Source organism: Callorhinus ursinus, unplaced genomic scaffold (assembly GCF_003265705.2).
Source record: "Callorhinus ursinus isolate GAN/ISIS: 27379988/994484 unplaced genomic scaffold, GSC_fseal_2.0 scaffold44, whole genome shotgun sequence".
NCBI lineage: Eukaryota > Metazoa > Chordata > Mammalia > Carnivora > Otariidae > Callorhinus > Callorhinus ursinus.
This window is the reverse complement of record NW_027397106.1, coordinates 7,349,686-7,375,432: the sequence shown is the minus strand read 5'-3', so window position 1 is coordinate 7,375,432 and position 25,747 is coordinate 7,349,686. Positions and strand designations below refer to the sequence as shown.

Here is a 25,747-nt window from a genome sequence, read left to right as displayed (position 1 = left end):
ATGAATATTTGCAAATATTTATTTGTTCTGTTCTTGGCATTGGGAACACAACACCAAGCAAAACTCATAAAAATTCCTGCCCTTGTGGAACTCACATAGTAAGTAAAATATATAAGATGTCAGATGCCGGTGAAGGCAATGGTGAAAAATAAAACGGGAAAGGGAATAGGGAGCCTGGGTTGGGATGGGGTGGGCAATTCAGTCTTCAATAACCTGGGTCAGAGGCTCACTAAGGAGACATTTGAGCAAAGACCTTGAAAGAGCCAAAGTCAGTGCAGGAATCAGGAAGAGAATCCCGGGCAGAGGGGGCAGAAGCACAAAGTAGGAGTGGGTCTGGTGTACACAGAGGCCAATGGGGCAAGAGCAGAGTGTGGGACAGAGAGGTGGGAAATGAGGCCAGAGAACTGGGGTGGTAGTAAGGGCCTGCAGAACTCCCGTAAGGACTCAACTGTGGCTACACTTCAGAATTACCTGTGGAACTGTTAAAATCAAGTGAATCACAATCTCCAGGGTTGGAGCCAGGCCTGGGACTGTTTTGGATAATCTCACACATGCCTCTAGGGAGTAATCAGGGGTTGGGAGACAGTGAATCCTAAGGTTCTGAGCAGAAAGGCTATGAACAACTGGCCTTCTTTTCAGAAGGGTCATGGTGGCTGCGATTCTAAGAACACACCCTAGGAGGGCCAGTATGGAACAAGGGGACCAGCCAGCCCTACTGCAAAAATCCAGAAAGGAATACTGGTGGCTTAGATGGGGATGGGGTGGAGGTTAGGAGAAGAGGTCAGACTCCAGATATATTTTGAAGGTAGAGCCAAGAGAATTTTCCCACCGATCAGATATCTTATTGAGAGCAAAAGAAGGGTCAAAGACGACACTGATGTTTTGGGCCTGAGCAGTTGGAAGGATGGGGTTACCATTTGATGGAAATGAGAAAGACCACAGGAAGGACCACATTTATGCAACAACCCCAAAGGCATTTCTAGATCATATATAAACACGTTGCATGGGAATGTCCATAGATAGCAAAGTGCTCCGTACCTGGCTCTTACCCAGGGTCAACAATGCCTGAGACAGACAGAGAAAGAGAGAGAGTGGGGGCGGGGGCGGCTAGAGGACCCCAGTGTATATAGCTGCATAGCTTTAAGGTGGTTGATCGCAAATAATAAACACATGGTCCAAGCAATTTCCAGAAATAAGTGGAGGAGATGAAGACGTAGTCAGGAAAAACCTCCTCTAAATGCCTTGCCTCCATCTCCTCTAAATCTTTAGACCCTGTGGGATGAGGCTTCGCTGCCTGGCAGGAATCCTGGCAATCGGCAGGATTCAAGAGATGTATGGGATGCGTGCCACTGGTAGATGATTCTCCTGTCTCCCCGAGTGTGCTATACCTAAAACTAGAGCAGAACTCGAGAGTACCTTGAATGACAAATAGCAGGGGAGTTAGTCAGCCACCTCATCATTAGATATAGAAAAGTCCCTAAAGAGCAATGCCTGAGTTTACTTCTTCAGGAAAATCTCAGACCCCGTACAAGACTGCTGAGGATTGCATTTTCAAATCTCCTGTCAGATTCCTAAGATGCTTTGTGTTGATGAATTGAATAAGACCAAAAAAACTGTAATAACATCTGTCAATCAAATCACTATATCTTAGGTAGCTAATGAAGGTCATTTTAAGGCCCTTATTACAAATTATATATAATAATTAGCAATGTGATTTTCAATTGAATCCTTTTGTGAATAATATTTATTAATATAAATAGCTCCTGACAAACTTGGCCCAGGATCAAGAACTACATTTCCTCTGGGTTTTAGGAAAAAGTCAAAGTTATTATAGATGGTGGCTTAAGGGAGATATTTGTTATTTCTCCACTGATTTGAAGTAGGTCAGATCAAGAGCTGAAGGCTTCCCTAAGGTTGTAATTAAGTATGAATATTTTAAAAAACTGAGAACAAATAAAAAAGTAAACAACTTCTTTTAGCTTTCACATCACAGGTCTTTCATTATGTTTCCACCTCAGGCAAGATGCTTTTCTTTGGAAAAGGAATACAGCTGAAAAAAAATTAATTAATTAAAAAACCCTGCGCAATAGTTCTCTAAGTCTAGACTTCAAGAAAGAGTCGCTCAAGCATGAAGCCTTCCAAGAAGTATTTAAGCAGGCAGAGTTGGGGAAAAATGCACACGAATGCTCCACAAGCAGCCCGAATGGTTGTAATTTAATTCTGCAGGTCAGTCTGAAGTGGTTTTCTCCTCCCCTCCCCCGCTTGAAAATCACATCTTTCTGTCTCTTCCCACCCAAATCATTCACTTTTATAAAACCAGCTTAGTCAAATCAATATCTAGGCTAGCAGTGTAAATTTAATTACAGCGAAACTTGGATAAACATTAGCTCTAAGACATTCCTTGGTCTATAGAGTGATAACTGAATTAAGTAGGATTATTTCATCATTACTGTGTTAAGCCTACCTTGTTACACAAAAGAAGCTAATAATTCTATCTCGTTTTAGCCTAGCAAAATATGCTATCAACATTTACATGAGCCAATTTAGTATGTTTTCTCCTTGAAGAGCTGTGAAAAAGGACTACATTGCAGCTACATTTTCAGGAAGGGTCATGCTGGACTCCATCCTAAGGGCCTCGAGATCAAGCTGTCGAAGGGTCCCATTATAAGGCAGTTCTGCGGGTCCTGGTGCGCTCGTTTCTGACAACCAATTTAGTCGAATCCCCAGGGACCAGGGTACACTCACAGTCTTGCCTTCCTTCCATCATGTCCACATGTCCAACAAACTAGACTTCTCTAAACATACAGACCTCTGAAGACTCCGTTCAGGCACTATTTCTCCTGGGAAACTTGTGCTCACCTCCCTGTCTTGGGGCATTTCTGTATCAGCACACTTGCCTGATGACAAAACTCTACTTCTGCTTCTCTTCAAAACTTGGCAGCAGCTTGATCCGAGTTGATCTCCCGGCCGAGCTCAGGGACTGGCACATATTAGCTATTCAATATTGTGTGTTGAATGAATGAATATAATTGAAAAGCTGAGACATGCAAACACCTACTGTGCGCTAGGTGCGGATAAAGAAGTAGGAGACACCTCCTCCAGCAGCTGAGAATCTGGTCAGGAATATGGGGAACGTAAAAAGAGGCAGAAAGTAAAAGCCAGCATTGGTGAAGGGCCAAAGCAGTGAGCTGCGGGGGGAGGGGGGGCGGGGGGGGCAGCGTTCACTGCAGGACAAGGGTCCAGAGCAGAATCTTGAAAGCAGAGCCATACCCCTGAAGGAAAGGTCACCTGAGGCCAGATACAAGGAGGCAGAAGGGCAAAGGGGACGTAATGAGCCAGGCCCTGCTACAGAGCTGAAACATTATTACGGTGTAGCAATGTAGTAATGTGTAGTAACTACACAATGTACAGTGTGTAGACAGCAGTAGAGAGTAGACATCAAGAGACTGGGTTCTGGATGGATCCAGACAAAACTGGATTCAAATCCTGACTTTTTTACCATTTGTTCTTTAAGCAAATCACTTAACATTCCTAAGCCTCAGTTCTCCCATCTGTGAAATGGGCATGAAAATAGTAACTTCCCCCATAGGAGTGAGAAAAAATATATAAAGCCCTTAGCATGGAGCTTACACATAAAAATGTGACTGTTGTTACTATTATCATTGTCACTGTTATTATTTTCATTCCTCCTGTCCTGGCTAGGATACACACACCCTAACTGTGGTAGGGATGAGGCTTGGAGCTGTGAGGGCAGAGAGGGGACCAATGTGAAATGTTTAAGTCTCTTTCTCCTCTAGATTTGATTAAAAATGATAATAGATTGGCTGTAGAATTTTAAATAGAATCTCTGACATTCTTTACAGAGCACTAGGACCTCGCTTGCTCCACCTCCTTACCACAGGCTTTTGGAAGGTAAGGGTCCCTGCTAGCATAAGGCTCGGAGCATCTACAGGACGGCGGTCTAGTGTTCACGCCCATGCTGCATTAGTCCAGTTGATCAAAGTGAGATCTCTGCCAATTAGCTTCCCTCTCACACCTCCTATTTGCCAGAATAGTCATGAGCAGACAAATCAACTTTTACTCTTGAATTAGTTTAATAATGTTTCCTCTCTGGGAGAGAGTAGTTAATTATACATCATTTATCGCCTCCACAGTATCTAGCAATGCTCAATCACCTCTTGGCAGTAACCAGCCATTCATCACCAAGAATTTGATCCTTGATCCCATTATACTTGATTCTATAGACACAAAATTCTCTGAGAATATATTTGATGCTCTGCTGATATATTACCCAATAGAGATGTTCAATCCCCCAGAGAAGCTCCTGAGGCTGTCTTGTGAAATAATTTTAAAATTATTTTGAGAAATCTTATTTTAAAATTAGATGAAAAAGTACCCACTCTTCCAGAAATGTAAAACAAACTCTCAGATATCTTCTCCAATAGAACTATTTACTCTATAAATTTGGGTCATTTTTAATTAAAAAATTAATTGAGTCATTTATTCATTTAAATATCTTGAATATGTCATTTTTAATGAGAAAACAGATATTTTTCTTTCTTTTGTGTGTGTGTGTGTGTGTGTGTGTGTGTGTGTGTGTGTGTGTGTGTATTCAGGCATGAAGGGCAGCCAGACTGAAAAGTCAGTAGACTGGAGAAGGCCTTGTCTATTAAACCTATAGATTTCCAATTTTGCTACTTGTGACGAATCATGTTTTACAGGGAAAAAAAAAATTCCTACCTTTATTATGTTTGAATGAATCAGAAGATCCCGACTTCCTATTCCTCTTCTCCCAAATTTGCTGTCCACACTAATCCACTCACTTTTAAGTTTATAGAGAGTTTACTCATGACCCATGCTTCCCAAAGTCATTCTATTGGTAGAACACCTATTCAACTGCTGTGCAGAGATATCATGGTAAAAATGGCAGATTAGCTGAGTTATCAGGGAAAATTTTTATTCCTTTTGAGCCTCTTTTTCCTACCTGTGACAGGGTGGAATACTGCCCATCTTTGAGGGCTTCTGTGATAAGGAATGATAATGCCACCACCTACGTGTGCCTGGCACTTAGCAGGTACTTAAAAAATTAAACCCAGTATATATAGAGAGAGACAAAGATATATGTATATCTCGCATTTTATAATTTACAAAGGATCTGTGTGTTTCCATACTCTGCTCTGGTCCTCACTATAGGAGGGATCTCCTCCCTGGAATCCATCCACAAGCAACAATGGTCCTTTACAGAGTCCTCTAAATTATTCAGCATGTTATTATATGAGTTTTTAGTTCTACTTCTTAATACATTACTATGCAGTAATGCTTGTAAGGGCAAAGTAACCATCATCTTTCCACACTATCTTATTATAAAATATAGAAATAGGGCTTTGGGGGCTGGCTCTTGGGCAGGGAGTCATGAGAGAACCATGAAAGGAATCTTAATGTTCTCTTTAAAAACTATTATTCTATTATATTGAAAAACAAAGGAGTTTGATTTTCTGTAGATGAAATCTACACTCAAACACGCCTTCACTTTACTATAATATAATCAAATCTGAAAGTTCCAAAGTTTATTGTTACAGACCAGATCTTTTGTAGCTGCTTTCAAACCAAAAATAGTTTTAAAAATGAGAGAATCAGAGATTGAATTATCTCAAAGTAATTATTCTATATTTTTATAATTTTGAAAAATATAAATCATGAATTACAGCCAATAATTTATTCTATACTTCATTCAGTATCAGAGAATCAACTCTTTTGTTTCTCTAACACATTAGAATTTTTTTAAAGAGCGCTAAAATTCTTTTTATTAATAAATCCATTAGCAAGTAATAATAATCTATTTTGACATAGCCCTAACCACAACATTGGAGGTGGTCCCAGTTTAGGATACATTTCATCAAAATAGGAAGAATCAGAATTATGAAAAAAAATATTTAAAATATGATGGGTGGGCCTTACCCCAAACTCCTCAGTCAGAATCACTGGTTGGGGAGTGTGTAGAGGGTAGCTGCTAGAAACCCTTGTTTATCTACCTTTTCACTGTGATTCTCTCAAGAAGCCTGGTGTCAGACCTATTACTATTACAGACACTTGGTTAACACTAGATGATACCCCAAACGGGGACAATAATCAAGCAGCAGTTAGGGCAAAGGAAAAGCCAATGATGTTGGAGGATGTTTAGGCTGTTTCCTGTTTTTTTTTTTTAATTTTTAAAAGATTTTATTTACTTATTTGACAGAGAGAGAGAGAGAGCACAAGCAGGGGGAGCAGCAGAGGGAGAGGGAGAAACAGACTCCCCATTAAGCAAGGAGCCTGATGCAGGACATGATCCCAGGACTCTGGGATCATGACCTGAGCCAAAGGCAGATGCTTAACCGACCGAGCCACCCAAGGGCCCCTAGGCTGTTTCCTGTTTTAACAGTGCTTAGCAGGATAATCCCAAATCAGACGTCTTTTTAGAAATTGGACTGACAGTGTAACTTCCTGTCTCTGGTTTCCACCCCCATAAGTTTCACCTACGTCCCTTGTGCTGAACATTTAGGAAAATGTTTATTTGGAAAAATTAAACAAAAAAACAAAAAAACACATTTTTTTCTGGGCAAATAATTCATGCAATTAAAGCCAAAAATAAATAGATTTACATCTCTTTGGGCCAAACAATGAGGATTAATACAGAAGTTGATTCTAAATAAGAAAATGTCTTAGGTCATTCTTTCAGATTATAAATCTTTTTCTTTTTTTAAGATTTTATTTATTTGAGAGGGCGAAAGCCCATGCATGCAAGAAAGCACGAGGCGGGGAGAGGGGCAGAGGGAGAGGGAGGAGTGGACTCCTCACTGAGCAGGGACCCCTTCCCCACCCCCTTCTCCCCATTCCCGGAGCTCCATCCCAGGACCCTGGGGTCATGACCTGAGCCGAAGGCAGACACTTAACCAACTGGCCACCCAGGCGCCCCTCAGATTATAAATCTTAAGAAAAAGTGTAGTTAAGAGATTTAATGATTATCTATAGAGTCCATTGCCAGAAGAATAGTATCATTTAATTTTAGTGAAAAAATACTCTGAGCCCAGGAAAATTTCACATCTTTGATCTTTGCTTGATTTCTCCAATGTGTATCCACTTCTCTCACAACCCTATAATAAAAAATATTAAGTATCTTAAAAGAATAACCTAGTTACATAATCCAGATTATTACTTGGAAGGAAAATTATATAAAATTTTTGAGTGGGACAAATTTAAGTTACAAATTAGTTCTGTTCCTATATTTAAAATACATGTGATCAGGCTGCTACCAAAAAAAAAAAAAAAAAGATATACCTAAGAACTTAGAATTTCACATGGTAACATTCAGTTCCATGCTTTTTCACCACCATGCCATCCTCCTTTTGTTCAAAATACAGCTTTGCTTTTCAGTATTCAGGATTTTGTTTGTTTTCATTATGATTATGCATACGTTAATTTCAATCTCAGCTCATCCTTCATTTACCCAAAATATACTAGGACCAGCCAAGATCAGGCTCCACAAACTCCCTCCTCCAAGCACTTCCATGTTATTGTGCCAAAAGCAACGCAGGTTTCCTAGCATCAAGGGTTTTGAGGACTGAAGGACCCTAAGGATCCTGTCCAGAAAGGGTGCACTTCAGAGACCCTCTCTGTAACTTCCCTGCCGGTGCATGGCCCTGCTCTTTGGCACACTCAAAGTCAAGGTAATCATGGCCCCTGGAGGCAGCCCTGCCCATTGCCGGAGAGCATCGGTGGTTCGAGAGTTTTTCCTTGTGTCCAGACTTGCTATGTGAAGCTGAACAAATCACAGCATCTTTTAGTGAGTTTCCCCAAGTATGAAGAGTGAGCACTTCAAAGGTCATACAAATCACAGAATTCTTCCTAATTAATTAAATGGCAGGAACAGGAATAAAACGTTTGCCTGTAACAGCTTTGGGTCTAAAGGATCTTATCTAACTGGTGGTGTTTATGTTTTAAAGGCAGAGGTGGCAATTTTTTCACACCGCAACAAAGAATTTTCAGTGCTCCTGAGTAGTGGCTCTGCATCCTACTCTGTGGGGGCAACTCACTCCTCAACCCCCTGCTAACCAGCGTCTGCCACAGGAGGCTTGGCTTGGCACTTACAGAGCTGTCCCCAAATGTCCACTGTTTCCCCCAAACCACCACTGTTAGTCAGTCTCGCCTCGTCATGTCCGTCTCTGTGTTTTTGTCACTGTTGCCCCATTTCCATCTTTTGCAAATTCTCTTCTCTCTTAGCCCCAGGGACAACACAGCCCTGATTCTCCTTTGCCACTTTCTGACCATTCTTTTGTCTCATTCTTTGGCTCTTTCTCCATGCCCATTCTTTGACTCCCTTGTCTTTGCCAGGAAGAATCTGTACCTGAGCTGTCCTTCCCTCCTGGTCACTAATTCACTATGTGGTCTTACATAACCCACAATCTTCTCTGGGCTTCATTTGTCCCTGAGAAAGAGAAGGAGGTGGACTTGACAGTTCAAAAAGTCCCTTAGGGCTATGCAGCACTAGGCGAGGCTAACAACCCCACTCCTGTGTTCCATCGGTATGTGGGACAGTTTCCGAGAGCCCGTACAAGTCTGTGGTGGAGACAAGGCCACCCGGACATCATCACTTCCAGCGTGGGGAGGAACCTAAAACATCACCTTGCCTGCAATCTTCATTTTATAGCTGAGGGAATCAGGTCCAGAAGGAGTACTTGATCACCTCACAGCAGACGTGGGAACAAAGAGGAGGTCGCCTGGGCTCTCAGTGTGCTGCAGAATTGGGGCTTAGGTGTCTTCCACACCTGGCTGAAGTACATAATGACATCAGAGTAAAGTGTCATAGAGAAGGCATAAATTGGGTAGAACACTTTAGAGCCTTTCTCCCTCTTTGACAAGATGAACTCTATGTTGTAACTCCAAAAAATCTAGAGAGATGCTTGCTAGAGAGGGTGCTTTAGACAAAGCAGAACAATCTGACCACATAAAACATCTTAGATTTATGTTTTTAAATAGCCAAATAAAACAGAACATCAAGTCACAGAATACATGTATTTACATTAATTCAAATGTCCAAAGCACAATACAGTAGGATCTATTTAATAGTTCATATAATTTGATTTACATATACACGAGCATATGAACAAATATTAGTCAGCTAGAACAAAGGGTTAAGAAGTTACTCATTTTGGTACTGACACCTACATATTTATGGCAACAAATGACAATAACTTTCAACTTTCAATAAGATCTTTTGTGCAAGGATAAGAAATGTACAGAATGGAAAGAAGACAGTCAAACAAATGTACCTTTATTGCACTATTTATCTAACAGCATTTGGGATGTGGCATTATCCAGCAAATCTTATCAGTGTAGTCTGTTTACTGCAGTCTCGAATGATGAAATTAGCTGAATTATTCCCAAATCTAAACTGACTTTGTGCTTTGTAAGTGCCTTTTGGTTCTTCCTTCTACATCTTTTAAAAAATGAAATAGGACGCTAATGCTTTTCTTTAAAATAACTTTGGTCCTAAGAAGCTAGTAAAGTCTCTTTTTAAGGAACACCAATACATGAAATTTAATATTTCTTTCAAGAATCCTGAGCAAAAAGGCAAGGTCACCTCCAGACCAGCTTCGAAATTATCAGTGCCGCTAAAGTCTAAGTGTTATCTAGGACTTAAACTTTGGAAAACAACTCCATCTTTCTCTGGCAAATTGAGGAATCAAAGTGCACCTTACCACATTTCCTAGTAACCATTTAAAGAGGCCATTTGGTTGCATTTCAAAACACAAAACAACACCATTTCTGTCCTGCTGTTTATTTTGCAGACTGCACAGAAAGTTAAGTATGGAATAATTAAATTACTACAGCATATGGAGACAGGCACAAAATTAAGTGGACGCCACAAAGGGTGTGTCTGAAAACACGGAATTGACCGAATCGGAGTCGGATTTCACTCTCGTGGACTTCAGGATGCCCTCGGCTATGACCGGTTCACTGGGAAAGAGCCTGACTTTCCCATTCTGCCCGGCAGCGGGATCCTTCAGGGGTTCCAAAAACACCACTCTTTTAGCGGCACCTGCCTTCCGTTCGTCAGCGGGGGCGTCGCTAGCAGGGCCGGGATTGAGAATAGACGCATGGGCATTGCTTTGGTTGAGAGTATTTTTCTGTCTCTTGGTTTTACACTTGCAGGGACACGGCGTCAGATAGAGGTACAAGAGTACCAAAACGATACTGGCCACGCAGGCTGCGAGGGTGGTGAAAGCTGTGTTAAATGCCTCATGGGCGTGGGATCTGTTTACGGTGAAATTGCTCACGTTGATTGTGACATCCACAGTCTCATTTAACAGGCGCTGCCTGTTCATGGCAATACAGGAATACACTCCAGCGTCCTCAAAACGAGGACTTTCTATAACCAGACTTCCATTGTGAAACACGTGAAAGTTTTCCAGCTCTTTATCGGGCTCCAGCAGTCTGTTATCCGGACTGACCCAAATGAAATCGGTATTTGCACTGCCAGTCTTGCTGTCACAGGGGACAATCAGCCTTTCCCCAACTTGAGCCTCATGAATAAAGCCAAGTGCACGGAAGGAGCCATTGATGATGCTGTCCGAGCAATTCATAAAGCTATCCTGAAGCAGAAGCACCTGATGGGAGTGCTTAGAGTCAGACCACAGGCGACAGGTATAATCATTCTTAAAATCCATTACTGAGCTAAAGTGCCTGCGATACCAAAAGATCAGCAATGAATGAAGGGAACAGTTACAGACAAATGGGTTTCCATGAAGGTAGATGCCTCTCAGCTGTTTTCCTGGTACTAAATTAATATGGTGCATTGGCAGGGAGGGGATTTGGTTATAAGAAACATCTAGAAACATCAGTTCTGCCAGCTTGAACCTTCCAACATACAAATCCATGGGAAACTGGGTAAGAAAGTTTCCACTTAAGTAGAGTTTTTGCAACTGGGAGAGCCCTCCAAAAGCTGAAGGATCGAGATAGGAAATGTGATTGTTGTAAAGCAGGAGCACTTCCAGAACCTTCAACTCTTGGAACACTGCACTTTTCACCGTCTTCAGCTTATTGGAGGATAAGTCAAGACAATTCAAATTTGGAGTTGTGGAGAAACTGCCTGTGGCAATGCTGGTGATGTTGTTATGACGGATAATTAGGGTGTTCAGCTTCACAAATGATACTGGAATCCACTCAGCATCCAGAAGCCCGATCCTGTTATAGCTTAGATCCAGCCTCTTAATCAGTCTGAAAAGGTTCCCGGGCACCTTGGACAGGTTTTTGTTGGTGCAGCTCACGATGTCCGTGGCACAGATGCAGGCGGTGGGGCACACCCCGGAGGCGCCGCGGCTCACGGTCACCGTGATCACCAACAAACACAGCAGCTCCCTGCAGCCCGGTCTCACAACTCCAGGCAGGGTGGGCAGCGTGTGTAAACGTAAAGACATTATGGTCGCCTCCAAGTCTCTTCCTGGCGCCTTTCCACCAGCTCAGCCTCCCACCAGTGAACCTGGTAAACAATCAATATTTGAAAGCGGTGAGGGGGAAAGCAAAGTTAACTACCACCAGTTAACCCTTAAGAGTCGTATCTTGCTTTCTTTTCAATAACTTTTGAAATGCAGGTTGTGTGTCACGCTGGGGGAGCATACGATGGTTTTTTACTGTTAAATGCAATTTATTTTCCTGGGGTGCTCCTGCTTACAGCCATTTACGGTCACAATCTATCAACACAACCGTCTCAACATCAGAAATTAAGTTTTGTGTTTTTTTTTTTAACGTGCAGGCTGCGTCGTTTTTTAAACTCACTGCAACAGACACAGAAATACACAAAACGCATCCTACAAACAAACGGAAATGCACAGGAAGCCACCCATCCAGAAACTCACAGAGCTGAAAAGCCTCCTCACTGGCTCTGGCGATAGGCCGCCAACGGTGGTGTCTTCGGAAGGTCTGCGAGTCTGTCTGTCTCGGTCCGTCACTCCTGCATCTTCCGAGTTCCTTTCCCTTCTGCTCCGGCGGGCGGCAGCCTCTCGCTGGCTCTCAACTTTGGGGAGTTTCAAGCAGCCGCGGCGGCAGCGGCCACCCCGGGCGCAGGAAACGTCTCGGTCGGCTCCGATGGGTTCTCCCCGGCTCTCTTCATTGCTCGGCTAAAGGTACCGCCTCGGCGCCCTGGCCGTTGCGTGTCCCGGCGCGGGGCGCCCCACTCCCGGAGCCGTGTCCGAGGGGCGGGGGTGCCGGCAGCGGGTCGGTCCCAGCCCCGCCTCCCCGGGCTCCGGAGCCAGCAGGACCCGGGGTTCCCGCGCGCCGCCGCCCGGGTTTTATCCCCGTGCACGGGGTCGGCAGCGGGGCGGGGAGACGGTCCCGCCCCTTCGCGTCCTCCCTCCGGCTAGAAGCAGCTCCGAGGCTGCGGGCGGGAGCCGGCTGGGCGCACGGCGGGGGGCGCGCGGCGCCGGGAGGGGGCGGCGGCGCAGCCAATCGGAGCGGCGGCCGGCATCCCTTTCACCCCCCACCCCGCGGCCTTGCCGTCACCTCCTGCCTCCGGGAAGACGGACGCGGCGGAGTGGGGTGTGCGCCCGAAGCTCAGCCATGCCCACCCGCTGTGTGCGCGTGTCCAGCCCCGAATGAGGTGGTGGGGAGGGGGCTCAGGGGGCACGCCCAGCCAGGAAAGGAGAGGTCTCTCCCTTGAAGACCCCACTGTCGCGGCCGCCCGGGTCCACTGAGCTCCCTGACCTCTTGTAGCTTTCTTTGGGCCAGGGCCAAGGAGGCTTCCACAGGGCTAAGTGCAGCGGGTTTTAAAGGTTTTGAAAATAAACACAGAAGTGGACTTCCGTCTCCGCCCACGTTTGGGGGGGGGCGGTGTAGAGAAATGGGCACTTTCCCTCCTGTGCGACCAAGATCTCTGTTTGGGGGAAGGAACCGGGAAGGCGCTGCGGGGACACGCCGCACCTCCCTAGGAAAGTTCTATCCCTTTCCTAACTCAGGAGGCGGCATCGAGGATGGTGCCCAGTCGGAAAAGGAGAAGCACAGGAAAGAAGGCCTGGGGCCGACCTTCTGGCTGGAATGCAAAGATAAGGGTATTGAGCTTAAAAAAAAAAAAAAAAAATCCCCCCCCGGAGCCAGACTTTTTTTTTTTTTTTTTTTTTAGGGGTTTGGAGTTGGGGTGGGGTGGAGGTAAATGTGTTCATGCCGGATAGGGACTGATCCTAGAACGGGTACCTGCGCGGGCGTTCTACATACTTCCCGTGAGACAGGCGGGCGCCGGACTCCTCAAGGGTGCTTTGGTCTAGCAGGCTAGGAAAGGTACAACCCAGGGTGGACACACCGCCTACCGCTCCCCCCGCCCCCGAAAAAAGCCCAGGCGGACAAATACAAGGTGGAGGGTTTGGGGTTGATGAGCTTTTCGATTAAAAATCCGTTTTTGTTTAATTCCAAGATCAGTTTTAACGATGGGATTTGAATGAGCCAGATGGCCCGTTTGTCCATTATATCTGGATTAAAAAAAATAAATTACTGCCCTGACAAGAGATAACTAAGTAAAGCAGAAGGGATAGGGAGACTGAAAAGCAGACCAAATTGAGAACACAGGAGCAGGGCACATAACTTGTAATATTACTTAAAAAATAAAACTGATGTTACAACAACCAACTCCCCCACCCCACCCCTCCCCCACAAATACACTTGAGCAACCTTGAATTTAGTGGGAGTTGGTCCCTACATTGTTCATGAATGGATTCATGTGCTAGCACAGATCTGTTAGGCCAGTGCCAAATTTAAATAGAACTGTCTGTGTGCATTGTTAATTTAGTCAGCCTGTTTGTGGAATCAATCTGGAATAGCACTGGTAAATCAAGATTTTTTTTTTCAGGTGAAAGCAGCTTGATTCAGGGTAGTTTCAGTTTCATGAAAAGTAGAATTTTATCCTAAGAAGAATGCAGCCTGCCATGCTCTAGGAAAGCTTCCTCACTGTGAGCTCCCAAGAGAGGCTGAGGTTGAAAGTTTCCAAAGTGAGGCCACACTTCCCCGGGGTTCTCAAAAAGCGGGGTCTCCAGGCCTTCATTTTTACAGTTAAAATGGTTAACACAGAGAAATGGAATTGAAAGCACTCAGAGGAATGCTTTCTAACTGACTGACAAACAGGCTTTCGTAACGTTTTACTAAGGAACTAACATCCTATTCAAAGGAAACCATGCAGGCGGAGAAAGTCCTGTACATCCTAGGAAAGTAGTGTCAAAAGAAAAGGGACTCAAGCATGGATGCAGACTAAGTCCCTCTAGGTCTAGGGGCATCCTAGAAACGCATACGAAAATTACACAGCAGAAATAAACCAAATGCACTCAAAATCCACACACGCTTATCTATTTGAAGGCCTGATTTTTGAGATTCTGCCCATTTGGCAATAGGAAAGGAGTTTTGAAAGGGGTGGGTTTACTTGGCTTTGAGAAGAAAAAGCTGAGCATCTACCTTAATTTGGGGTCTAAGATGTGACCTTATGTTGTGGAGGGAACTTTGTCTACATCCTTTCACCTCTCCGGCCAGATCCTCTCTTTCCATTAGAAGGGAGGTTCCACAAGGGCAGAAATGTTATGTCTTGGACACTGCTCTATTCTTAGCTTCTAGAACTCTGCTTGACACTTGCTTGGCATTCAGTAAATTTTTGATAAATAAACTGAGGAATGGGGAACTTATTCTAGGCCTATTTGAGCTGAGTCTGCTGGTTGATATTCCACTCTCTATACTTCAAAAATCTTGTCAGAAAGACCGAAGAGAAGAGAGGGGAAAGAGGAGCCCTGCAAACATGACTTGAGTCCTAGATCCAGGGGTACCTGAAGGCCACTGCCCACTTTTACTTCCTTTCTAATTACATTCTCCACCCCCCTTTTTTTTCTTAAATTATATTGAGTTGCGTCCATGTCCCTGTGACTGCAAGAGTCCTAGTGCGTGTAATGATGGTGATAATAAATATGTATTGGGCTATTAGGATGTGCTAGATACTGAACTCTGTGTTTCACATGAATTATTTCATTTACTGCTCGCCATAACCCGGCAACATTATGTAATCCTATAATCCAGATGGTAAACAACTGTGTTCCAAATTATTTGAAAATGGAATGGGATGAAATTAGCTTGAGGCTCCATTTGAAGGATTTAGATTAAACTGAAAAGAGATGTTTCTGACGGGGTGGCTCCAGGCTGGAATGGTTGCCAAGACAGATGGTTGAGTTGCCTTCTCAGAAGTTTAAAATAGGACAGATAGATATTCTTCTGGTCTTTTCCACACGGCACAGTCTTGGTATTTTTGACCATTCAATGACTCCAGTGGATAGTAGCAAGTGGATTGATTCTGAAATGAGTGTGCTGAGGCAGGGGTGAATGTGTGAGAGTGTCTGGCTGGGTCTGCAAGTAACTCCGACCTGGGGGCAGGTATTTAGGTAGATGAAATCTCAGGGCTTTCTCCTATTGTAATCAAGGACTTAAGGCCTCAGAGATATGAAACAGGAAATGGTTATAGCACTAGTTTATGATTCAGAGTCCTTTTTACTAAGAATAAACACTTTAATGGCACTTTATATCCTGGGAAGGGCTTGCCCATTCTGTGTCTCCTTAGATTCTAGCACCCATCCTGTGAGCAGGTGTAGTTGGGACACCAGCAGATATCTAACATGGCCTCCTTTTTTCACCTGGGGACACATCGGGTGTTCATCAGGAACAGCCCCCTGGGGTCTCCAACTCTGCGGGCTCCTGACAGTTGCACACAGGAGCTTTCTGCCCAGCCCTCCTCCCTTTGGGGGCAGCACCGTGCAGAGGATTTTTACAGTGTGGCTGGAGCTCTGCCCACCAACTCTGGAAGTGTACTCCGCTCCTGTAAAAGTCTGTTTTTCTTTTGGCCTCGTCCAGTTGGTTTTTGTAAATTGCCCAGGACTTGTAGTGGAACCAGATTTCTCACCCAGTACTATGTCACTGGCTGTATGGAGGTTCAGGCTCCAGCCCCGTGTTCTCTGAACTCCAGGGGCCATGGGTCAACTGATGGCTTGGTTCTCTGGAAGCTTCCTTGGCTAGAAATGCGGGCTAGTCAGTTACCCCCATGCCCTCTCCAGGGAGAGCCCAGAATGGGGGGCAACTCTTTGAGCAATTCTCACTCACTCATCTGTTCTATCTCTTGTCTTCAAGGATATAGGCTGCATAGGTTGTTTCTTTTTCTTTCTTTCTTTCTTTTTTTTTTTTAGTTTAGTTGAGATGAAATTCACATAAACAAAACTTACCTTTTTTCACCTTTGAAGATCATCTGAAAGAGTATATACTTATTTCATAACGGTAGGTTTATAGAATTGTCTTCTTTCCCCATCTGCATTTTCTATTTTCTTTACAATGTTTTTGTGATAAGAAAAAGCACAATGAGTACTTGCAATTGTTTAAAGTTACCTGTGACTAAGTTCTGTGCATCCATGTTTCTGCTTTATTGTGATTCCTATTTAATATTCAGGGACTCTAGTTTCAGAGAACAAAACCGTCCTCTGATTTCTCAGGTAAGAAGTGACTCTAATTTCCCCTGATTTGTTCTGTGTTAGTACTACAATCCTTTATTTGGCAAATATTTACTGAACATCTACTATGTGCCAGACACTATTCTTTAGTCTGAAAATTAGAGCCATACATAAAGGCTGCCATAGCCATGCAAGCCAAACTAGAATGAGAGGCATACTAGTCACTCATGTATTTCTTGTTGACCGATTGTCCACATCCCCAGATTTGAGGCTCAACAACCTTGGCTGGGGTCAACTCCCAAGAGCTATGAATCCTTCACTCTCAGTGCATTCTTAGACCAGTCTTTGTGAAGGTGGCAGGCACCTCTGCCCCACACCTCCATGTGTCCATGTGTTTTTCTGTGAGAAAGAAAAACAAAAAGAACAACTAAAGCCCCTTTTTCTTAATCCTAAAAGTACGATGTGCTCACTGTAGAAAAATTAGAAATACAGAAAAGATGTAAAGAATCAGAGAATGCCATTCATAGTCTTACTGGTAAATTACAGTTCTGCTCAAAGAATAAATCCATTGTAGTGAGGAACCTGAGTTGTTGCAAAAGGATGGTTTGTCATAATTATGTAAAGAGAAAAGAAATAAACAGACTTTGGTGTTTTTTTTTTTTTTAATGCTCTGAAATTCTCAGCCTTAGGAATGAAGTAAGCAGATGAAAATTCGCTTTATAAAATTCAGTGTGTCAAAGCCAGGCTCCTAGCATTATGGTTACCTCTTGCAATTTTGGTCATAAATGGTAGGTGCTCTAATTTCCGTTTTGCTCATTATTAGCCTGAAGGGAATCATCTAATTGAATTCCTAAATGCTATTACATCCCTCAAAACTGGGGCTAATTTTATCTCTGATAAATACGGATAATGTTTAACAAACCCAGTTCGGAGAATTATATGAAGTGTTCAGACTCCTGTTTTATGTTCTTTAAAAAATATGATTTCCTGGAGCAGTAATTAATTGGTCACGTTTCATAAAGGTAGTATCTGAGTATTCAAAGAAATACCTGATTTGGAGCAATAAGTATTTGCTAGACAAAATTAACACAAAATAAAGTAAAATGGAATTGAGAGAAAAAAATAATAAACTCTCTCAGACAGCCGGCACTATTGCAAATACTCATTCAATTATTTTCAGCAAATACAGGCTCTCTGTGGTGGATGATCCATGCATAATTTGCTCTGAAAGCAAATTATGGAAAATCAGGACCTCTGACCTCTCAGTTTGTGATAGTGAAAAGCGATATTACATTCATATAGGGGAAGTCAGAAGGACCTCTGGAAAGATCCAAGAAAGTGGGCTTGATAACAAGACCCAACATTTATTGCATTTTTACTACACTACACCGGACTTCTCATTTAATTCTTACAAGGGCCCTAAGAGACGGTCATTAACATCCCCATTGTCGAATAAGGGCAATGGGGCTGAGTTGGTTTGTGTAACTTGTCCAAGATTAGTGGTAGAACCAGATCTCTCACCCTGCTGTCTCACTCTGATCTCATTCTCTACCATTATCTCTAATGCTTTCCCATTAGGGAGGAGAGGGGTCAGCCCTAATTTAAATTCCATTCAGCAAATATTGTTAGTCCTGGCCACACTCCCAGAGCCATCATATGGTTGCTCTCCTCTAGGAATTTGTAGTGTTATTCGAAATAATTGTAGGATATAAGACAGTATATATTTCAATTTCAAATTGGACATAGCAAAGAGCCAAAATATTTGCAACAGAATAGGTATTTTGGGCATTGAAAATTCCAATACAAGCAGATTTTTAGATCTTCCTCATTTCTTGTTGACCAAATAGCTGACTCAACAAAGAGAACTGTATGCAAATAAAAGTATAATTTGGGAGAAACCACTTGAATGGTGAGGGATGACAATTATCTCTTAGAATTAAGCGACAATAATATGGCTTCTTTTATCCATAACATTCCTAATAGAGAATCATAAGCAAGGAGAGAAGTATCTCTCTCTTGGCACAGTTAAGAGTCGAAACATCCTCTAATCATATGCCAAATGTCAATGTGTTAAAGAAAAAAAAAGGTGATGTGGTAAAATAGAGCATTGAATAACGAAACAACTTTCTGGGTTGTGGTGGAAGAACTTCCACTTATTAACTGTATCATCTTGGGTAAGTGACCTGGTCTTTCAGGCTCAACCTCCTCACGTGTAAAATGGGAATACCATGCGAGCATATGCACCGTTTGATTTCACAAGGTTGACAGAGATGAGCTGAGACCTGGAAAGTTGCTGTGGGAATGATAAAGCTGGAAACGAGTATCACAGGGAGTCCCAATCCTGTGTTATTCATCCTTGCTGTCCTTGCGCGGTGGACGTGATCTGACACAGCACCAATGTTGAACAAATGTCCATCACACCTAATGGAACTGAAGCTAGGTTTATGTACAAAATAAACAGAGCTGGAGAGGTGCCTCGCCACAGTGATGTTTGTACTAATTATGTGGCTCCCGTGGGCCTGGCTTTACCAGAGTACAGCGGGTCCTCCAAATGAGGACCTGCTGTTGGCTCAGCCCCGCCTTACTCTCCCAGGTACTCCTCAGCAGAGTGGAAGGGGCTGCCAATCTGCAGGCCTGGGCTTCTCAAAGCCCCTTGGGACTCGAAGCTGGCATGTTGTGGGGGAACATCCTGGGCGGAGACCTTTAGCTAGGAGTGATGATTGGCAACCCCAGGACACACTGGAGACTCCTCAAAGGAGTTTTGAACTACAGGGAAAAACCAAAACAAAACAAAACAATGGTAACAATCACTCTCTCCAGAGAGCAGTTTTGACATATTGTGACTTGCTTCATGAGAGAAATACGTGGGCGGAAACCAGGGAAGGTGTCCTTGGAAGCTGCTGTGTAGAAGAGGTCAGGGGCAAGTCTGAACAAGTTGCTGGAGGAGGAGGCTGCTCGCTGACGTTTTCTCCCTTGTGGAAATAGCAGGATGATGGAAAACATGCTATTGTGGCTGCTGTCCACATTTATCTAGAAGTATTTTTTCATTTACTCAGTTATAGTTATTGAAACAGTGGGACATCTAAAATTCCTCTCTTCAGAATCCCCTTTGCCAGGAAGGCCCTGAGGACCTTAGCTCCATTTGCACAAGCAGAATATGCATTTACCCATTAAGTATCAACATATGTTTGTTTGTTTGTTTGTTTGTTGGGTATGTCTGGGGGGAAGCTGGATGGTGGACTCTCCAGAGAGGGCCACCTTCATAACATCCACATAGCCCAACTTGACAAGTTCAGAAACCTGATATTTTTGATGTGTCAGAGTTAATTGTGGAGAGTGTGAATGATTTATAATGTCCACCAAAATACCTACCTGTGAATTTAAAGTAAAAGTCAAGTGGATCAGAACTTGGTATGGGCCTTATCATAGTCTCTGCCTGTAAGAAAGCTTTGGGAAGCCAAATTTATATTCATAGGTATGTTTGGTGAGTGTGAAATGATGGAGAAGAGTAGGTCGTTTGACGAATGTAATGTTTAGTGGGATCAAACTATTACAGCATGATAAATCCATTGCCGCAAAAGAGGTACGTCTGCCAATAAGACCACATATTCAGATTGGCTGCATATGGCACCGTCATCCTGGGGCAGAAGGTGCCAAGCAGCTAATCAGTGAACTTTTAAGTTACACAGGAAAAACGAAGACATCATGATTCTGCCCCGAGAAGAAAATTACTCTTTTTATTAAAGGCAATCTCTCCCTCTTTTTTTCATCACTACAATAACAGAGTACAGTACACAAAGGCAGAACAACATCATAAATAAGGCTGAATAGTGGTCACACAGAAGAGAGGCGGATGAACAAGGAACCCAACTCTTATCAGAAAGAGATATCAGAGGGGTGCCTGGATGGTGCAGTCAGTTAAGCCTTCGACTCTTGGTTTCGGCTCCGGTTGTGATCTCAGGGTCATGAGATCAAACTTGGCATCAGGCTCTGCGCTCAGCGTGGAGTCTGCCTAAGACCTCTCTGCCCCTCCCCCCCCACTCTCTCTCTCTCAAATAAATAAATAAATCTTTTTAAAAATTTTTTATTGTTATGTTAATCACCATATATTACACCATTTGTTTTGGTGTAGTGTTCCATGATTCATTGTTTGTTCATAACACCCAGTGCTCCATGCAGAATGTGCCCTCTTTAATACCCATCACCAGGCTAACCCATCCCCCTACGCTCCTCCCCTCTAGAAACCTCAGTTTGTTTTTCAGAGTCCATCATCTCTCCTGGTTCATCTCCCCCTCTGACTTACTCCCCTTCATTCTTCCCCTCCTGCTATCTTCTTCTTTTTCTTTTTTCTTAAAGTATGTTGCGTTATTTGTTTCAGAAGTACAGATCTGTGATTCAACAGTCTTACACAATTCACAGCGCTCACCGTAGCACATACCCTCCCCAATGTCTATCACCCAGCCACCCTATCCCTCCCACCCCCGAGCACTCCAGCAACCCTCAGTTTGTTCCTGAGATTAAGAATTCCTCATATCAGTGAGGTCATATGATACATGTCTTTCTCTGATTGACTTATTTCACTCAGCAAAACACCCTCCAGTTCTATCCACGTCGTTGCAAATGGCAAGATCTCATTCCTTTTGATGGCTGCATAATATTCCATTGTGTATATATACCACCTCTTCTTTATCCATTCATCTGTCGATGGACATCTTGGCTCTTTCCACAGTTTGGCTATTGTGGACATTGCTGCTATAAACATTGGGGTGAACGTACCCCTCCGGGTCCCTACATTTGTATCTTTGGGGTAAATGCCCAGTAGTGCAATTGATGGATCGAATGGTAGCTCTAATTTCAACTGTTTGAGGAACCTCCATACTGTTTTCCAGAGGGGTTCCACCAGCTTGCATTCCCACCAACAGTGTAGGAGGGTTCCCCTTTCTCCACATCCCCGCCAACATCTGTCGTTCCCTGACTTGTTAATTTTAGCCATTCTGATGGGTGTGAGGTGGTATCTCATTGAGGTTTTGATTTGGATTTCCCTGATGCCGAGCGATGTTGAGCACTTTTTCATGTGTCTGTTGGCCGTTTGGATGTCTTCTTTGGAAAAATGTCTGTTCATGGCTTCTGCCCATTTCTTGATTGGATTATTTGTTCTTTGAGTGTTGAGTTTGATGAGTTCTTTATAGATTTTGGATACTAGCCCTTTATCTGATATGTCATTTGCAAATATTTTCTCCCATTCTGTCAGTTGTCTTTTGGTTTTGTGGACTGTTTCTTTTGCTGTGCAAAAGCTTTTTATCTTGATGAAATCCCAATAGTTCATTTTTGCCCTGGCTTCCCGTGCCTTTGGTGATGTTTCTAGGAAGAAGTTGCTGCGGCTGAGGTTGAAGAGGTTGCTACCTGTGTTCTCCTTTAGGATTTTGATGGACTCCTGTCTCACGTTTAGGTCTTTCAACCATTTGGAGTCTATTTTTGTGTGTGGTGTAAGGAAATGGTCCAGTTTCATTCCTCTGCATGTGGCTGTCCAATTTTCCCAACACCATTTGTTGAAGTGACCGTCTTTTTTCCATTGGACATTCTTTCCTGCTTTGTCAAAGATGAGTTCACCATAGAGTTGAGGGTCCATTTCTGGGCTCTCGATTCTGTTCCATTGATCGATGTGTCTGTTTTTGTGCCAGTACCATACTGTCTTGATGATGACAGCTTTGTAATAGAGCTGGAAGTCCGGAATTGTGATGCCGCCAGCTTTGCTTTTCTTTTTCAATATTCCTCTGGCTATTCGGGGTCTCTTCTGGTTCCATACAAATTTTAGGATTATTTGTTCCATTTCTTTGAAAAAAGTGGATGGTATTTTGATGGGGATTGCATTGAATGTGTAGATTGCTCTAGGTAGCATTGACATCTTCACAATGTTGGTTCTTCCAATCCATGAGCATGGAACGTTTTTCCATTTCTTTGTGTCTTCTTCAATTTCTTTCATGAGTATTTTATAGTTTTCTGAGTACAGATCCTTTGCCTCTTTGGTTAAATTTATTCCTAGGTATCTTATGGTTTTGGGTACAATTGTGAATGGGATCAACTCCTTGATTTCTCTCTCTTCTGTCTTGTTGTTGGTGTATAGGAATGCCACTGATTTCTGTGCATTGATTTTATATCCTGCTACTTTACTGAATTCCTGTATGAGTTCTAGCAGTTTTGGGGTGGAGTCTTTTGGGTTTTCCACATACAGTATCATATCATCTGCAAAGAGTGAGAGTTTGACTTCCTCTTTGCCGATTTGGATGCCTTTGATTTCTTTTTGTTGTCTGATTGCTGTGGCTAGGACTTCTAATACTATGTTGAATAGCAGTGGTGAGAGTGGACATCCCTGCCGCGTTCCTGACCTTAAGGGAAAAGCTCTCAGCTTTTCCCCATTGAGAATGATATTCGCTGTAGATTTTTCATAGATGGCTTTTATGATATTGAGGTATGTACCCTCTATCCCTATACTCTGAAGAGTTTTGATCAAGAAAGGATGCTGTACTTTGTCAAATGCTTTTTCTGCATCTATTGAGAGGATCATATGATTCTTGTTCTTTCTTTTGTTAATGTATTGTATCACGTTGATTGATTTGCGGATGTTGAACCAGCCTTGCAGCCCAGGGATAAATCCCACTTGGTCGTGGTGAATAATCCTTTTAATGTACTGTTGGATCCTATTGGCTAGTATTTTGGCGAGAATTTTTGCATCCATGTTCATCAAGGATATTGGTCTGTAATTCTCCTTTTTGATGGGATCTTTGTCTGGTTTTGGGATCAAGGTAATGGTGGCCTCATAAAATGAATTTGGAAGTTTTCCTTCCATTTCTATTTTTTGGAACAGTTTCAGGAGAATAGGTATTAATTCTTCTTGAAATGTCTGATAGAATTCCCCTGGGAAGCCATCTGGCCCTGGGCTCTTGTTTCTTGGGAGTTTTTTGATGACTGCTTCAATTTCCTTAGTGGTTATAGGTCTGTTCAGGTTTTCTATTTCTTCCTGGTTCAGTTTTGGTAGTTGATACATCTCTAGGAATGCACCCATTTCTTCCAGGTTATCTAATTTGCTGGCATAGAGTTGCTCATAATATGTTCTTATAATTGTTTGTATTTCTTTGGTGTTGGTTGTGATCTCTCCTCTTTCATTCATGATTTTGTTGATTTGGGTCATTTCTCTTTCCTTTTTATCAGTCTGGCCAGGGGTTTATCAATCTTGTTAATTCTTTCAAAGAACCAGCTCCTAGTTTCGTTGATCTGTTCTACTGTTCTTTTGGTTTCTATTTCATTGATTTCTGCTCTGATCTTTATTATTTCTCTTCTCCTGCTGGGTTTAGGCTTTATTTGCTGTTCTTTCTCCAGCTCCTTCAGGTGTAGGGTTAGGTTGTGTATTTGAGACCTTTCTTGTTTCTTGAGAAAGGCTTGTATTGCTATATACTTTCCTCTCAGGACTGCCTTTGCTGTATCCCAAAGATTTTGGACAGTTTTGTTTTCATTTTCATTGGTTTCCATGAAATTTTTTAATTCTTCTTTAATTTCCTGGTTGACCCATTCATTCTTTAGTAGGATGCTCTTTAGCCTCCATGTATTTGAGTTCTTTCTGACTTTCCTCTTGTGATTGAGTTCGAGTTTCAAAGCACTGTGGTCTGAAAATATGCAGGGAATGATCCCAATCTTTTGGTACCAGTTGAGACCTGATTTGTGACTTAGGATGTGATCAATTCTGGAGAATGTTCCATGGGTACTAGAGAAGACTGTGTATTCCATTGCTTTGGGATGGAATGTTCTGAATATGTCTGTGAAGTCCATTTGGTCCAGTGTGTCATTTAAAGTCTTTATTTCCTTGTTGATCTTTTGCTTAGATGATGGGTCCATTTCAGTCAGGGGGGTGTTAAAGTCCCCCACTATTATTGTATTGTTGTCAATGTGTTTCTTTGCTTTTGTTATTAATTGCCTTATATAATTGGCTGCTCCCATGTTCGGGGCATAGATATTTACTATTGTTAGATCTTCTTGTTGGATAGACCCTTTAAGTAGGATATAGTGTCCTTCCTCATCTCTTATTACAGTCTTTGTTTTAAAATCTAGTTTGTCTGATATAAGGATTGCCACCCCAGCTTTCTTTTGGTGTCCATTAGCATGGTAAATGGTTTTCCACCCCCTCACTTTCAATCTGGGGGTGTCTTTGGGTCTAAAATGAGTCTCTTGCCGACAGCATATTGATGGGTCTTGTTTTTTAATCCAGTCTGATAGCCTATGTCTTTTGATTGGGGCATTGAGCCCATTTACATTCAGGGTAACTATTGAAAGGTATGAATTTAGTGCCATTGTATTGCCTGTAAGGTGACTGTTACTGTATGTTGTCTGTGTTCCTTTCTGATCTTTGCTGCTTTTAGGCTCTCTCTTTGCTTAGAGGACCCCTTTCAATATTTCTTGGAGGGCTGGTTTCGTGTTTGCAAATTCCTTTAGTTTTTGTTTGTTCTGGAAGCTTTTGATCTCTCCTTCTATTTTCAATGACAGCCTAGCTGGATATAGTATTCTTGGCTGCATATTTTTCTCGTTTAGTGCTCTGACGATATCTTGCCAGTCCTTTCTGGCCTGCCAGGTCTCTGTGGATAGGTCTGTTGCCAATCTAATATTTTTACCATTGTAGGTTACATATCTCTTCTCCCGAGCTGCTTTCAGGATTTTCTCTTTGTCTCTGAGACTCGTAAGTTTTACTATTAGATGTCGGGGTGTTGACCTATTTTTATTGATTTTGAGAGGGGTTCTCTGTGCCTCCTGGATTTTGATGCCTGTTTCCTTCCTCACATTAGGGAAGTTCTCTGCTATTATTTGCTCCAATATACCTTCTGCCCCTCTCTCTCTTTCTTCTTCTTCTGGGATCCCAATTATTCTAATGTTGTTTCGTCTTATTGTATCACTTATCTCTCGAATTCTGCCCTCGTGATCCTGTAGTTGTTTCTCCCTCTTTTTCTCAGCCTCTTTATTTTCCATCATTTGGTCTTCTATATCACTGATTCTCTCTTCTGCCTCATTTATCCTAGCAGTTAGTGCCCCCATTTTTGATTGCACCTCATCAATAGCCTTTTTGATTTCGACTTGGTTAGATTTTAGTTCTTTTATTTCTCCAGAAAGGGTTTCTCTAATAACTTCCACGCTTTTTTCAAGCCCAGCTAGTATCTTTAAAGTCATGATTCTGAACTCTAGGTCCGACATCGTACTAATGTCCGTATTGAGTA

At 42.7% G+C, this 25,747-nt stretch overlaps 1 protein-coding gene across 1 annotated transcript; it reads right to left on the bottom strand.

Moving 5' to 3' along the window:
- Positions 1-7,089: 7,089 nt before the first annotated feature.
- On the bottom strand, positions 7,090-12,752 carry AMIGO2 (adhesion molecule with Ig like domain 2). The gene is made up of 2 exons (XM_025883504.2): positions 11,895-12,752; positions 7,090-11,518 (listed from the first exon to the last, which is right to left on the bottom strand). Exon 2 carries the CDS (start codon positions 11,454-11,456, stop codon positions 9,891-9,893), a length of 1,566 nt encoding a protein of 521 aa, XP_025739289.1. The 5' UTR covers positions 11,457-11,518; positions 11,895-12,752; the 3' UTR covers positions 7,090-9,890.
- Between the last annotated feature and the right edge of the window lie 12,995 nt (positions 12,753-25,747).